At 47.5% G+C, this 15,411-nt stretch overlaps 1 protein-coding gene across 24 annotated transcripts in view; it reads right to left on the minus strand.

Moving 5' to 3' along the window:
• Positions 1-1,236: 1,236 nt before the first annotated feature.
• Positions 1,237-15,411, minus strand: part of PDE4DIP (phosphodiesterase 4D interacting protein) — a 221,081-nt gene continuing 206,906 nt past the window's right edge. For 10 of the 24 annotated variants that reach the window (XM_077842606.1, XM_077842604.1, XM_077842601.1 and 7 more), the window contains 9 exons: positions 12,050-12,262; positions 8,515-8,631; positions 7,146-7,372; positions 5,656-5,796; positions 4,205-4,343; positions 3,864-3,910; positions 3,564-3,590; positions 2,917-2,968; positions 1,237-2,233 (listed from right to left, as the gene is read on the minus strand). In XM_077842606.1, coding sequence (XP_077698732.1) covers positions 2,040-2,233; positions 2,917-2,968; positions 3,564-3,590; positions 3,864-3,910; positions 4,205-4,343; positions 5,656-5,796; positions 7,146-7,372; positions 8,515-8,631; positions 12,050-12,262 — 1,157 coding nt within the window. In that variant the 3' untranslated portion in view covers positions 1,237-2,039. Of the gene's footprint in view, positions 2,290-2,916; positions 2,996-3,563; positions 3,591-3,863; positions 3,911-4,204; positions 4,344-5,655; positions 5,797-7,145; positions 7,373-8,514; positions 8,632-12,049; positions 12,263-15,411 lie in introns of those variants that run through there. The other 14 variants (XM_077842625.1, XM_077842612.1, XM_077842624.1 and 11 more) reach the window with 7 other exon arrangements.

The following is a 15,411-nucleotide window of genomic DNA, read 5'->3' on the forward strand; positions in this document are numbered from 1 at the left end:
AGGCTGAGAAAATTAAGGCCATTCCACTTGAAGTTCAGCGTTAGCACAAGTACAGCCATCCCAGGCCCCTGTGAATAAGAGCTGAAGTTTACATTACTTCAGTTACAGGAAAAAAAAAAAAAAAAAAAAACAGTTTACAGCTTAAAGCCCTAGAAAGCCCTATTAGAATGAGAACAGAGCCCAAGCCAGTGGCAGAAAGTCCCATATTAGAATGAGAACAGAGCTTAACGCCCCTGAAAGCCCCATATCAGAATGTAAATAGAACTTGAGAAATTCCTCCCCCCCCCCCCCCTTCTGGAGGTCCCCTAGACCAGCCCATAAAACTAAGCTGAAACCCAGCTTGGTGTCCAAGTCCCTGCTCCGCTGTGTCGGGTACACTTGGACCCAAGCTCGAGCTTGTAAATAAACCCTCGTGTGTTTGCATCGGTGTCGGCTCCTTGGTGGTTTCTCCGATACGTAACCTTGGGCACAACAATCCATTCTGCTGATTGGGCCAGCGAGTTCCTCTATACTGACAACCAAAAGCCTTCATGGAAACACTTGAACAGCAGAGTGTGACAGCAGATGTGGGGTCACCCCATGGACTATCAGAGTAGGAGGCATCTCACCTGAGGTCTGACTCTTGTTGGATCTTTCTGTTACTGGTAATGGTGGTGTGAGGATAGTATTAGTGGGTTATGTTTGTGGTGATTGCCCAGGTTTGTAACTCTTTCTAGAAATAATTGTGGAGGGATAGCTTTATAGTAATCCTTAGAAGGTAAAGGTCATAAAACAGGACTCTTCCAAGGAATATTTGCAGATCTCTATGCCAACATTTATGGAGTGACTTACACACTTGTTAATCAAATGTCTTTGAGTAAAACAACTTTATTTATAGTCTTGGGTCAATGTGAAAGGACAAGTTTAAACTGTGGTCTGTAGCCCACCTGCATCACAATCACCTGGGGTATTGATGCAAGAAATGCAGATTCTGGGACCCTCACCAACTAAAACTCTTGGGATTGGAGCCCAGGAAGTGGCTCCTGTGATCTCCACTGCTGACTCTAAGACTCTCTAGATCTAAGAAGTACCCTCTAATATTTTCAGATTAAGGACTCTTAGAAAAAGACAAAGAAGGCAAGATGTCTCCTTTTAAATTTAGACTTCAAGCATTAGACTATGACCTTCATAGAGGCAGCGCATCTTTCATACTCTTACCAGCCTAGAGATTGGCACTGACATTAGAAACAGAGCAGGTGCAGAAAAACGTTTTATTCTTTATACAGATTTTACTTTCATAGCCACCAGAAAGATTCTTTCATTTCCTCTGACAGACCCTGTCCACCTGTTATGTTGCCCTCCACATAGTGCTATAGTAACATACATAAATATCTATGGTACATTTATACACACGTACATGCCTTCTAAAGCACTGCTAAGACACAGACTAGGCTTGCACACAATGGGGGCTTCTGAGGTGCCACTTAACGTGATCCCTGGTTTGTCTTACACAGGACTTTCAGTGAGCTTGGTCTGGCCGTGAGTCCTACTTGCCAGAGAGGAGTTAGGATGATGAAAAGAGACGGCATATTTAGAGTGAGGTCGCCACACTTTGGAGATCATAAGAGAATGGAAATAGGAGGTGCCAGGCTAAGCAGGAGATGGCAGGTGGGAAGCCACTGCTTTTACCAGGTGGATCAAAGCCCTCAGGTGCTGCAGTGTAGACTGATGCCCAGCCTGACAGTGTGGCCAGCTGACGTGGCCCCAGGTAAGGGTGGATCTGGGAGCAGTGCTGGCTGAGCCCCACTGGCCCCCAGGCACCTTTGTCACTTGTGTGCTGTGCTCTAGAACTGCTGAGGCGCTCCCATGTGGGGACCACATGTAGGAAGCAGGGTCCAGGCCCCCTGAGTTGACCATCTGAAGAAAGGTGCTGCAGTGAGAAATGGCTGCTGCGAGTTCCCAGGCCACGGTGGCCCTAGAAGCAGGGTCAGGAGCTCCTCTACAAACCCTGCATGTTTTTCTCAGTGATGGGCTGAGCAGCCCCTGAAGGATGGTGTTCCTTAGCCCCAGGAAAGGCTGCCTTCCTTTCCCCCTCGTCCACTGGGCCATGCCTGACTCCTCCTGGACCCTCCAGCCCGTGCGGAGGAGTGGGGTCCAAGCCTCCTCAGCAGATTGGGACCTGCACAAAAGGGGGGCAGGCCCATCCTTCCTGCTGTTTGAAGGACCTCTGGGGGCTCCTCTTCTTGCGTGGCTCCTGGAAGGCAAGGGTCACAAGACTGGGGTGCTTGCCAGAGCCCTTAGGGACTTCACCTGGGAACAAAAATATAAGCTGAGAGCCCAGTATCAGGCCCTGCTGGTGGCTCCCTGAGCTGCAGTGAGCACTGGGCAGTGGCAGACCCAGGAGCTCTGTGAGAGCCTGTAGGGGGATGCACCCAGGGGCAGAGTGTGCTCCTGAGGATCCCCTGCTGCCACCAGGTCAGAGAGAAAGCTCCCCACCACCAGGGACAGGTGATGGCCCTGCTCAGAGCCATGATACACATAGTGCCCAGATCCCACACTCCCTCTTCAGGGGCCAGTTCCATCCCCAGTCACTTGGAGCAAAATGTTGCCTTCTGTGACCTCCCAGACAGAGAAGGGCTTGGTATGACACATCCACATGTAGTAACAGCCTATTGTAGGAAGGAGAGGACATTGTGCAGGGAGGTCCCCTGTTCAGTTCACACCCCATTTATTCATGAGGAGAGGAAGGGGCTGAGTCAGCAGGGAGCTCAGAACCCCCTGAGTCTAGTGCCCCCTCTTACAGATGAGGGGCCACCCAAAGCCTCAGGGACAGGGATTAGACACTGGGCCTTAGGTCCTTTCCATTGGTCTCTGGGAAGTGCAGAGGAAATGTCCAATCAAGGGGAAGCCAGTCCGTGTTTGGGGCTGTAGGGTTACCTTTGCTGGGGCAGGAATAAGGCTTTACAGAGGCCATCTTGTAAGTGTTCTTCTATAGAGGCTCAGGAAAGAAAGGAGTCAGCAGAGAAGAACAAAAGGGAGTTAACACCCAAAAAAAAAAAAAAAAAAAAAAAAGGAGAGTGAACTCATGTCCTGACCCATTTCATGCTGTGGGATCAACATTCTCTCAGGTTACAGTCAAGGAACCATCCTAGGAATAGGCCCCATTGCTCATGGCAGAGCTTTAAAGACCATGTGAAAGGTTTAGGTTCTGATTTGCAGGCCACCTGCTATTCATCATCAAACTTGCTAGGGAATGTATTAGTATTTTAAGGTAATGTACAGAATGCCTGCCATATGGTAACATGTCTCCTCAAGTTTCATTTTTATTTGTTACCAAATTCGCTTTTAGGTCAATAAGAACCAATGGTTTTCTTTGGAAAAAGTTGTATGAAAATTGAATTGCTCTTCTCAGCCTGATAGAGTATGCAGTGGAGCAACCGATTAGATTGCATCTTGTTTTCATGTGTTCATGAAGTGAATGAGAAGTGTTACGGGAAACCCTAGAGCTGGCCCCAACACCCCTTTCCTGGATGCTGATTCAGAGGCTGTCTCCCCATGTCCCCTGACCTTGAGAATCAACTCACTTGCTTTCCTCGGATTCCTGACTTGGCCTAAAGGAGGGAAGAAATGTAGAGAGGAGAGAAGAGGGTGACAAAGTGACAAGGAGCCGAGATGGCAGGGGAGGAGCTGGGGCGGGAGAGGTGATGGGGAGCGAAGCTGGAAGGAGGCTTATTGAGGACCCCAGTCCTACAAGTGGACTAGAAATCTTCTCCTGGAAGGTCAGAGCGGGTCGGCAGACTCTGCAGAAGTCCGCAGACTCTGAAGACATGGGGAGAGATTTGGGCTGGGCTCTGTGGCTTGGACTGGTGCAAGGGGATCCTTACCTCCAAATTAGTCCTTGCCTTCTTCAAAACATCATGTGTCCTGGTCACTGAAACAACAAAACAGCCAGGCAGGCAGAAGTGACCAGCTTGGCCCATATTTGCCTGGTGTGGGTTCTAAAGTGTGTCTTTCTGGCAGGTCAACCCAGGGCCTCCTGCTGCCCCACCTGCCCCTCCCTCTGCACCCACAAGGACTCCTGTCACAGGAGGTTTGGGGACATTACATCAGTCTGCCCCTTCCCCCCAATCTGTCTTGTCATCCACAGCCTAAGTAGGGAGTGTGGAACACCCTCCCTCACTGCACCCCCAATCTCCTCTCCCATCCCCTGGCTCAGGACACCCACAATGGCTGAAGATGAACTGCTCCATGCTCTCCTTCTGCTGGTGGGTGGTCTTTAGACGCTCAGCTGTGCACTGAAGGAGGGTCTCCTGTTTGGTCAGTTTGGTTCTCAGTTCCAGAAGTTCCTTTTTCATGGCCTGTCCCTGGGGAAGTATTAGAGGCTCTCTGTCAATGGTCAGAAAGCCTAAAGCTCCTCATGCTTTGTGGCTCTTGAAAATAAAAAGTGGGATTCTATAATCTTCTCAATGATTTCTGGACTGGATTCCCTCCAGGAAAGCCTCTAAAACCCTCCAGCTGAGGCCAGCTTAGGATGAGCCCATCAGGTCAGGACACTGCGAACCTGGGAGCCCCATGGAGATGAACTCAGGCCTCCAGGGAAATACCAGAACTCCCAGTGGGGAACAGAGCTCACAGTTAGTGGCTGACATCCGTTCTCCTGCCCTGGCCTCACGGATAAGACTTGCTCCTTGGGAATGTTATGCCTGCGGATACAGTCTGCCATGTTGTAAATATTTGTACCAACTTCAAGATGGCAAAACACTCTCTCCCTTGGAACTGGCATAGTTGGAGCCTGTAAGGTGTCATTGATATTAACTTGGCCCATGGTCATGGGGGATGGGGCAGGGGAGGGGCGGGGGAGATTGAGAAACCTTCCTGTCCAGAATCCTGCCAACCAGAATCTAATCCTCATATCTGAGAGCCCTTCATAAGTCGGGGGGTGGCTGACTCTCCTGGGCCTGTCCCAGAGATGTGGAAGTAATCTGTAGGTTGGGATGCAGTGGGTGGCTAAAGGCTGGTCATCTTATGGTGACATTCTGTGGGGGTAGCACAGGGAAAGGAGGTGTTGACCCTTTCACATGTCCCTAAACTTTTCAGTTCAGGTAAGTTGAGAAAGTAAAAGAACCTGAACATTCATGGGTCACCAGCATTCTTGTGTATCTACCTTCTCCATATTGTTTTTTAAAGATTTTTACTTAAAGATTGTATTTATTTACTTGAGAGAGAGAGAGATAAAGAGGGAGAGAGAGAGAGAGAAAGGGAGCAGGGGGGACGGGCAGAGGCAGAGGGAGAAGTATGCTCCCCACTGAGCAGGGAGCCTGATGTGGGGCTTGATCCCAGGACCCCGGGAGAAGTGAGACAGTTAAGTAAATGAACCACCCATGCACCCTTTACTTTTTCTTTCTTTTTAAGATCTTTACTTCTTTATTTGAGAGAAAGACAAAATGCTGTCTATATATTGTGCCCTTCCCTCTCTGCAGGGGGTGGGAGGAGAAGGGGTGTCGGAAGAGCTGCACTGCAAGCAGCCACCAGAGGTGACCCATCTCCCTCCAGGGACACTCCTCTACAGCCCCTCTGTCCCACCTCAACTGTTCAGCTCCTGACCTTTAGGACGCGTGGAACCAAAGAGGCAGAATGCCATCTGGGGAAGAAGCAGGGAAGGATGCTGCCACTCACCATGTTGCCAGACAGGGCAGGGCTGGAGCTTGGCAGGGCCGCTCGCCAGAACATATTGAGGAGGGAGGCCGACTCCTCCAGCACGTGCTGCAGGGCTTGGGTGCTGCTCCCAAGTTCATGGATGCCTTTGCCACCTGGCACCTGGGAGAAGGTAGAGATGGGGGAGATAGTCTTGGACATCATTGAGGCTGAGAGATCACACTGTCTTGCCCCTCTCTCCCCCACCCAGCACAGGGCTCAAGTTTCCTTCATGAGTGCAACACCCACACACGGGCCTGACTGACCCTGTGAAACCCCTTTATACCCGGAAGCCCAGGATCTCCACCTCAGCAGTGACCTCCAAACTGCAAGAATCACTTCTAGTCCTGCTCCTTGCTCTCAAGTCTTAGGTCCTTGATTTTGCATTGGCACCCCCTGTACAAACCCCTAAATCACACCCTCTGCTTCAACTGGGCTGAACCATTTGTAGCTCCAAGGACTGAGATGCCATTCCCTTGACCTGGAATGTCATCCTCCATCACCCAGAGAAACTGTGCACCCCGCAATGGTTCCTCCAGGACCCTGTGACTTTCCTTGCCCCACAGAATGAACCCTCTGTTTCCTGCCCTCACAACTCAAGAGGATGGCTTCTGACAAGGAGCGCAGACCCTCTGTTGTCCTTATTTACTTGGATGTGTGGCTTTCTCTCTGTGGTAGGGGCTCTTGGGGAAAGGGTTGTCCCTGCACATCCATGTATCTCCAGTGGCTTAGCACAGCAGCTGGTACTACTTTTTTTTTTTTTTTTAAAGATTTTATTTATTTACTCATGACAGACAGACACACACACACACACACAGAGAGATAGAGAGGCAGAGACACAGGCAGAGGGAGAAGCAGGCTCCATGCAGGGAGCCTGATGTGGGACTCGATCCAGGGTCTCCAGGATCACACCCCCGGCTGAAGGCAGTGCTAAACGGCTGGGCCATTGGGGTTGCCCCAGCAGCTGGTACTTCTCTGAACAAGGAAGTACTTTGAGAAAGCTTGCTGGCTGCTTCCTTCCCCTGCTCAGTTTGCACAGAGCAGTCCCCTGGCTGCCAGGCTTCTCACCCCTTCTAACAGCATGAGGCCCATTGGGATGCAAATCTTGAATTTCCAGCCATCTGATTAAGTGATTTTACTCTACCCATGGATGACCATGCTCCAGGGTGACTGGATCAGACAGGAAGCTACCAAAAGGTGCTCAGCAGAGCACCACATGTCATCCAATGCTCAGCTAATGCTCTACAGATGAGGATGACAATGCTGCACAGGCTTTTCTGTGGTTCTGAGAGGAAATGTCAATCAGAACAGAGTTTATAATGAAGATAGGAGATGGAAAAGAGAGGCCTGGCTGAGTGTTAAGCATAAGATGTATCCTCAACTGTGGGAGATGTACAGCAGGAGAAGGAGCTAAAATCAGAAAGAAAAAGGGCACAAGGAAGAGGAGGACCTCAGACCTATGATGTGATTACCTCTGCCGCCTGAGTTTCAAGGCCAGGGAGGGTGTAGGCTGATCTCACAAGTGCTGTTATCTTTTTGACCAGCACTTTGCCCTCACCAATCTGCTGTCTTAGGGCACTATAGTCATCAATGTGGCCAATCACATGGCGGCCGTGCTTATTGGCAAAGGAGCCATCGATAGCTTCGCCCTCCAGCTTGGGAGAGTTCTTCATTACTGGAAAAGCATCCAAATTCAGCTCTGAAAAACAAAACCAGAACAACATGGAATCCACAGTGAAGAGCATAATCTCAGTCCACTTCACTCTAAAAGAGACATCAAGTAGTCAAAGAGGTCAGGAACAGGAGAGATACTATGTGATGAGGTAACAGAGGACTAGCTGGGAACAAAGCACAAGCCTGGGGCAGCACATTGACAAGCCCTTGAAACAGGCAGAGGGACATTCCTCTATGGACAACTGCCTCAATGTTCATGCTTTGCTAAAGGCAAAGGGCAATCTTAGCCTGACCGCTAGGATCCTGTAAGCCTACTTTAGCATATAAAAATTCCTTTAGAAATTTCCTTTATCTCTAAACCCCCAAGATACATGTTGGCAATCATCCCCCAAGCACATGGCCCACCCATATACATCTGAAGGGTCTCATGACTCAGGGTTTATTAGACGTTAATAAGTGACCTTTTCCCAACAATAGCTAGCCCCCTCAAGGTCCTGGAGAGCTTGCTTCCAAAATTCCTTAGATAGTAAACTATCCTCAAACCCCTCCCAACTCCCAGGGATATATAATCAGCCATCCCTCACAGGCCTGGGGCAGCAGCTCTTCCTGCCCAAGGGTTCTGTCCTGTGCTTTAATAAAACCACCATTTTGCACCAAAGACATCTCAAGAATTCTTTCTTGGTCATCAGCTCCAGACCTCACCTATATTCCAAAACTTCATCATACAGGAAGATACAAGCAAGGTGCCAAGCCCATAGATTTCTGGGTTCTGTTTTTCCAGTCTTTCTTACATCATCTCATAATGATAAAATTGAGGGGAGCCAAATCCTTATTGACAAATGAAATATCCAGGACAAATAGTATTCGAATAAAAAATTTTAAATCTCAGGTTAGGAAGACACAGACAAAGAAATTAAGCTGACTGCAGAGAGCACTTACAAGGAGAAAGATTAAAGTGCAATGAAGCACAACAGAGCCAAAGGAAAACCACAGGAGGGATAATGGCAAGAAACGTGGCCACAGAAGGTGCAATGAGTAGGGCTAAAGACCTCGGGACCCGGGGAGAAAAATCTCTCCAATCAGATAATGTGTCCATTAGTAACCAAGGTTACTTGCATTAATAACTTCCCATCATCAGTCCCTGAATTCTTCAGTTGCCATACTTACCATTTATCCTATTGAAAATAGCTGTCTCTGAGCCTGGAGCAGCAGGAGAAGAGCTAGGGAACATGAGAGCTGGAGAATTCATGCCAACATCTCGGACTGGAGGGGAAGCAATTGAGTCTAGGGTGGAAAGAGAAGAAGAACAATTTTCAGGATCCCCAGAACACACTACTCATCAAGCCCCATGCACAGCCTAGTCTTCACCAGCAGATATCTAAGGCAGCGTGATTCATCTCATATGATCCTCACTCACAGACCAGGATTGTAAGTGACAGCAAAAAAAAATCCCTTAGTTTGGAACAAAAACACGTTCCTTTAGTGGAAGTGTGTTCCATGAGAAGCAACTTCTGGTTTGAAAAATTTCTAGGTACATTTTTCTAACCTGTGTTTTGAATATATTTCTGCGTGCAATTTCTAATACAACGCCTTGCAGGTTTTTTTTTTTTTTTTAAGATTTTATTTATTTATTCATGAGAGGCAGAGACACAGGCAGAGGGAGAAGCAGATTCTCTGTGGGGAGCCTAATGAGGGACTCCATCCCTGGATGCAGGATCATGACCTGAGCCCAAGGCACACACTCAACCACTGAGCCACCCAGGCATCCCTAATACAATGATTTGTAACTAAATATAAATATGTGTACATATGATGTGGAAAACAAAGGCAAAATAAATGTAGATAAAACTAAAAAGATTTCCTTATAACCTGCAGCTCACTGACAAATACTTGAGGCAGGCAGAACAGGACAGTAGTTCAGGAACTCCCAACTGTCTTAATGTTAATGACTTGCTAGGGGGAAAAACAGTCTAAGCTTGACAATAGCCAGGCCTCCGGTATCCTCTGAGTCTTCTTTAGCATATGAAAATCCTTTTGGAAACATCCCTTTGCCTTTACCTCTGCCAACTCCAAAGTATATAATCAATGGTTCCTCACAGCTTCAGTCCAGCTCTTTCTGCCCACAAGTTCTGTCCCCATGCTATAATACAAACACCTTATTGCACCAAAAATGTGTCAAGAGTTCTTTCTTGGCTGTCAGCTCCGAACCCCAATTTTCCCACATCACATTTTTGTAATATATGTATCAAAATTACTGGATCAAAGAATGAATTGATTTGTCACCAATTAAACTAGCATTCCAATCACCATCCTGAGTTAGTGCTGGAAAAAATGTAGTAGGATGAGAAGAGTAGAGACAGAAGCCATGGTGCGCTAGAGATCCCCTCCTGGACACCAGGCAGCAACCCTCCAGTGGAGGAAGTGGAAAATATCACAGAGAAGACCGGAACGATCCTGCTCAGGCAAAGGTGGTTTAGAACCAGCTTTCCAGGCCAGGTGTCTGTGCTGGGTGAGGAGCAGGAGAAGCCGTGGCGTCACCGGTACTAAATCCCGGCTGGTGTCGTGGGGACACAGTGAGAGGGGAAAGTTGGGAATCACAACTGAACACTACAACCATTGTGGCAGCCTGAGGAGAGCCAGGGATCCACCTAATGCAGCCCAGCAGTTTCTACAGGCCAGGCAAGATGCTCGGCAGCCCACGCAACTCGTATGTATGTATGTATGTATGTATGTATGTATGTATGTATGTATTTATTATTACTATTTTTTAATTTTTATTTATTTATGATAGTCACACACACAGAGAGAGAGAGAGGCAGAGATACAGGCAGAGGGAGAAGCAGGCTCCATGCACCGGGAGCCTGACGTGGGATTCGATCCCAGGTCTCCAGGATCGCGCCCTGGGCCAAAGGCAGGCGCCAAACCGCTGCGCCACCCAGGGATCCCTATTTATTATTTTTTAACTCGTTCTTATTTAATGGCCACAATGCATGATCTCAGAAGCAGTCACCTTCATTTGACAAATAAGATAATTGTCCGGTCAGTGCTTTTCCACAGCCAGGACTGCCCCGGGGGCAGGAATGGTTTCCTCCCAGCTGAGTTCCCCTCAAAATTAGAGAATGGGAGGCCAGCGATACTGACACAGAGCACAGTGAGGACGAAGGACGGGCTGGAAATCCAAACCTCTGGCTGCAAACCTTAGGATTCCAGTTAAGGTCTCAATGCCAGAATTTTCCCATGTGAAATACTGAGAGTAAAACCTCCCTTTCCTTGGATGAAACAGTTTGAAAAATTGTTTGAAAATTCATGGTGATGAAGTTTTGGAATATAGATGAGGTCCGGAGCTGATGACCAAGAAAGAATTCTTGAGACATCTTTGGTGCAAAATGGTGGTTTTATTAAAGCACAGGACAGAACCCTTGGGGAGGAAGAGCTGCTGCCCCAGGCCTGTGAGGGATGGCTGATTATATATCCCTGGGAGTTGGGAGGGGTTTGAGGATAGTTTACTATCTAAGGAATTTTGGAAGCAAGCTCTCCAGGACCTTGAGGGGGCTAGCTATTGTTGGGAAGAGGTCACTTATTAACGTCTAATAAACCCTGAGTCATGAGACCCTTCAGATGTATATGGGTGGGCCATGTGCTTGGGGGATGATTGCCAACATGTATCTTGGGGGTTTAGAGATAAAGGAAATTTCTAGGGATCCCTGGGTGGTGCAGTGGTTTAGCGCCTGCCTTTGGCCCAGGGCAAGATCCTGGAGACCCGGGATCGAATCCCCCTGTCAGGCTCCTGGTGCATGGGGCCTGCTTCTCCCTCTGCCTGTGTCTCTGCCTCTCTCTCTCTCTCTGTGACTATCATAAATAAATAAAATTTAAAAAAAAATAAAATAAAGGAAATTTCTAAAGGAATTTTTCTTTCTTTCTTTCTTTTTTTTTTTTTTTTAAGGAATTTTTCTATGTTAAGGTAGTCTTACAGGCTCCTGGGGGTTTGGCTAAGATTGCCCTTTGCCCTTAGCAAAGTTTTTTTTTTTTTTTTTAAGATTTTATTTATTTATTTGTGAGAGACACAGAGAGAGGTACAGACACAGGCAGAGGGAGAAGCAGGCTCCATGCAGGGAGCCTGACGAGGGACTCTATCCCCAGTCTCCAGAATCACGCCCTGGGCTGAAGGCAGCGCGCTAAACCGCTGAAAGTATGAACATTGAAGCAGTTGAGTCCGCAGAGGAAAGTCCCTTTGCCTGTTTCAAGGACTTGTCAATGTGCTGCCCCAGGCTCGTGCCTTGTCCTCAGCTAGCCCTGTGTTCCCCCATCAATGGTACATTTTAAAGCACTTCCCAAATACAAGGAATATACGTTAACATACACAGCTAGTTACTGTTGAGCAATTCTTGTGTCAGGCACTTGTAAGTGATTTCATGTCATGCTCCAAATGACATACAACGTCTATATGATTATCATCTTCATCTTGAAGAGGAGAAAACTAAGGCTTAAGTACCTGAGGGCTTCAAACACCTTGCCCAAGGCAAGCAACCTGTAGTGGCAAACTCAGAATCTGGAGCCAGCTGTGATCCTAAATCCCATGCTTTCTCCCAAAGCTCCCATTTCACCCTGACCCCAAGGAGTGTGGAAGAGGTAAGTCGGTCCCTTTGACCAGTGACATCCTCGCGACTGCCCTGCTCACTATAGGTCCCCTTGTCCTTCCTACCTTGCTTGTCTCCAGGGTCCTCCTGGCTGGTGGAAGAGGGACTGAGGCTGGTTTTGCTCCTTCCGCCATCCAGCTGCTGCTCCAGCTGCAGTCGCAGACAGTTATTCACCTGTATGCTTTGCTCCAGCTGCCCTCGCAAAGCTCGGATCTCTGCCACCAGGTGGCTCAAGTCACTGCTCAAAGGGACCTGGTGATAGGCATCCCAAGTGGAAGCTGAAAGGAGAGGAGGTGTATGGTGACATGGATCCAAGCATTTCCAAATGATGAGGGAGCAGAAGTCTAGCTGAGGAAAAAGCACAAACTGACACCCGGTAAACTACCCCCTTCTCCAATCCACATAATCCTGGATGGGATTTGTGTGACATTCCTCCATGATGCTCCAAAAAATCTTAATGGTAATGCTTTGCTAGAAGGAAAAACAACCTCAACTTGACAACTGCATGGCCTCCAAGTATGTCTTCTTTAACATATGAAAATCCTCTAGAAACCTCCCTTTTCCTAATCTCCCTCAACTCCCAAGTATTTAATCAGCAACCCCTCACAACCCTGGGGCAGCTGCTCCTGCAGAGGGGTCCTGTCCCCAGCTTTAATAAAACCAAAGACATTTTGCACCAAAGACATCTCAAGAATTCTTTCTTGGCTGTCAGCTCCAGACCTCACCTCACCCAACCTCACCTGTATTCCAGAACTACATCACAAGCATCTGTTAAAACACTCCTCTGTGATATCCCTCTCTGCTCAGGACCCCACTGTCCTCTCAGGGACCCAGGCCACACAACTGGGATGCAGCTACCACTTTTCCTGGCTCACATTGAGTTGAGATACCACACATTGGAATTTTCTTGAGGCTCATGTGACCCACATGCAGCCAGAGAGCCTTGGATCAGAGGTCAAGCCTAGTATTATTCTGCTTCCACAGGAACCCTAGACCTACAGGCCAGAGAGCAGGGTCTTCTTTTTTTTTTTTTAATTTTTTTATTTATTTATGATAGTCACAGAGAGAGAGAGAGGCAGAGACACAGGCAGAGGGAGAAGCAGGCTCCATGCACCGGGAGCCCGACGTGGGATTCGATCCCGGGTCTCCAGGATCGCGCCCTGGGCCAAAGGCAGGCGCCAAACCGCTGCGCCACCCAGGGATCCCGAGAGCAGGGTCTTCTAAGATCGGGGGTCACCACTGGACTAGAGAAGGGCAGGGGATGAGGGAGAAGGAGAGTTGATGCCACCATGCTCAGGAGTCATGGAAGAGAAGAAGAGGAGAGTGCCAGGCCTTTGGCAGTACGTAGAAATGGGAGTCTTCACTGGAGGCCAGAAGTGCCAGCTCACTGGATGGTTCCACTTCTCCATGGTTTTGCTTTTTTTTGGAGGGGACGGGGAGGGTGCCTTCATTTGCCAAACACAGTCTGTTTCTTCATACTGGGGATGAAGACAGCTGAGAAATATTCTACAAGACCACCTCTCTTACCTGAAAGCTTGAAGCCAAATATATTGCAATGAGTAGAATTTGTTTTGTTGCTTAGAAAGGCAATAGGACCTATATACCATCTATCATAAATAGCACATGCATCTGGTTGCATCTGGGCCACAGGCCTTTGGTCGAACACATTCACATTTCTGTGATGAGCCAGATGAACAGTGTCACTGAGTGGGATAAGTAATGGCTGTGAATACCCCTTTGGTCAGTTCAGATAGGTTTTGTGACCAAATGAATATATGAAAGAGATTTCACAGAATTCACAGTTCTCATGGGATTATAAAATTAAGGATTATGGAGGCTTGGTGGTAGTAGCTTTGAAATGACTCCTTAGGGATCCCTGGGTGGCACAGCGGTTTAGGGCGATCCTGGAGACCCAGGGCGCGATCCTGGAGACCCGGGATCGAATCCCACGTCGGGCTCCCAGTGCATGGAGCCTGCTTCTCCCTCTGCCTATGTCTCTGCCTCTCTCTCTCTCTCTCTCTCTCTGTGACTATTATAAATAAATAAAAAAAAATTTAAAAAAAATGAAAAAAAGAAATGACTCCTTAAATACCTGTAAGAATGGAGCAAGGCATGAAAGGCATGTAGTCAGGATGAAGTATTTTCTAGATATCAACCCCGAAGTTCCATGAAGCTCCTTCCTGTCTTTCTTTCCTACATCCAAATTCTCACAGTTTTGCTTGTTTTTCTTTAAAAAATTGCCATTCTATCCATTCCTTTGTATCTTCCCAACAGCACCTTAGATCAGCCTCTCCTGACATACATAAATAAATGCCCAATTATTGCACCCATACAGTGAGCTTCCCTGATTGGAATGTTTCCCAACTTCAGCATGTCCCACCAGTCCTATCGTTGGAGAGTTCTGTTCCTGTCAAGTACCTGTTTTGCTTGGAAAAACATATGCACTTTCCATGGCCTGCTACGTAGAATGTAAACTGTCACTGTACCTTATAGGTCCTCTATATATTCGCATCATCTGTTCCATCAACTGACCTGACTCCTCACACTCCCTGATCCAATGCTCCCATGAGTGCACACTAGCTATTGCTCAGCCTGCAGTGTCCCTGACACTTCTTCAAGTTCTGGTTCACCTTCTCATCAGCCCATTAGGAAATCCAATCAGGTTTTATGAAAATTCAAATTTGGCTGGATATTGAAAATTCTATATTGCTTAAAGAATTTTTATTTTATTTTTTATTTTTATTTTTATTTTTTTAATTTTTATTTATTTATGATAGTCACAGAGAGAGAGAGAGAGGGAGAGGCAGAGACACAGGCAGAGAGAGAAGCAGGCTCCATGCACCGGGAGCCCGATGTGGGACTCGATCCCGGGTCTCCAGGATCGCGCCCTGGGCCAAAGGCAGGTGCCAAACCGCTGTGCCACCCAGGGATCCCTGCTTAAAGAATTTTTAAACATAGAATGAAAAAAAATTAGAACTGAAAGGCTTCGAGAGCCAACATCCCATCCATAGCAAGAGATGCTTTTATGGGATTCCTGACAAGTCATCCCTTTCTATTCAAAGGGAGCTTGGATTGGAAGCTTATTCCTTCACAAACTAGCAATTCCATCACTTGAAGGCTCTAGTGATAAGGAAGGCATAATTAGGTAAGTCAAAATTCCACTGTCCTTCATTCAGCCTTTGACTGGTGTTCAGCCATCTGAAGGGACACCAAACACATCATCTCTTTTTCACCTGATAGTTCTTCAAATATTTATTTATTTATTTTTAGTTCTTCAAATATTTAAAGCCAGTTCTCATCTCCTTGTGATCTTTTCCAGGCCAAAAATTAGTTTCTTCAATCAGTTTGAGATTTCAGGTCCCTCAGCATGGTGACCCCTGTCATCACTCTGTTCCCTGGTTTGTCAATGTCCCTTTTACAAGATGGT

This window comes from Canis aureus, chromosome 12 (assembly GCF_053574225.1).
Source record: "Canis aureus isolate CA01 chromosome 12, VMU_Caureus_v.1.0, whole genome shotgun sequence".
In the NCBI taxonomy this organism is placed as follows: domain Eukaryota; kingdom Metazoa; phylum Chordata; class Mammalia; order Carnivora; family Canidae; genus Canis; species Canis aureus.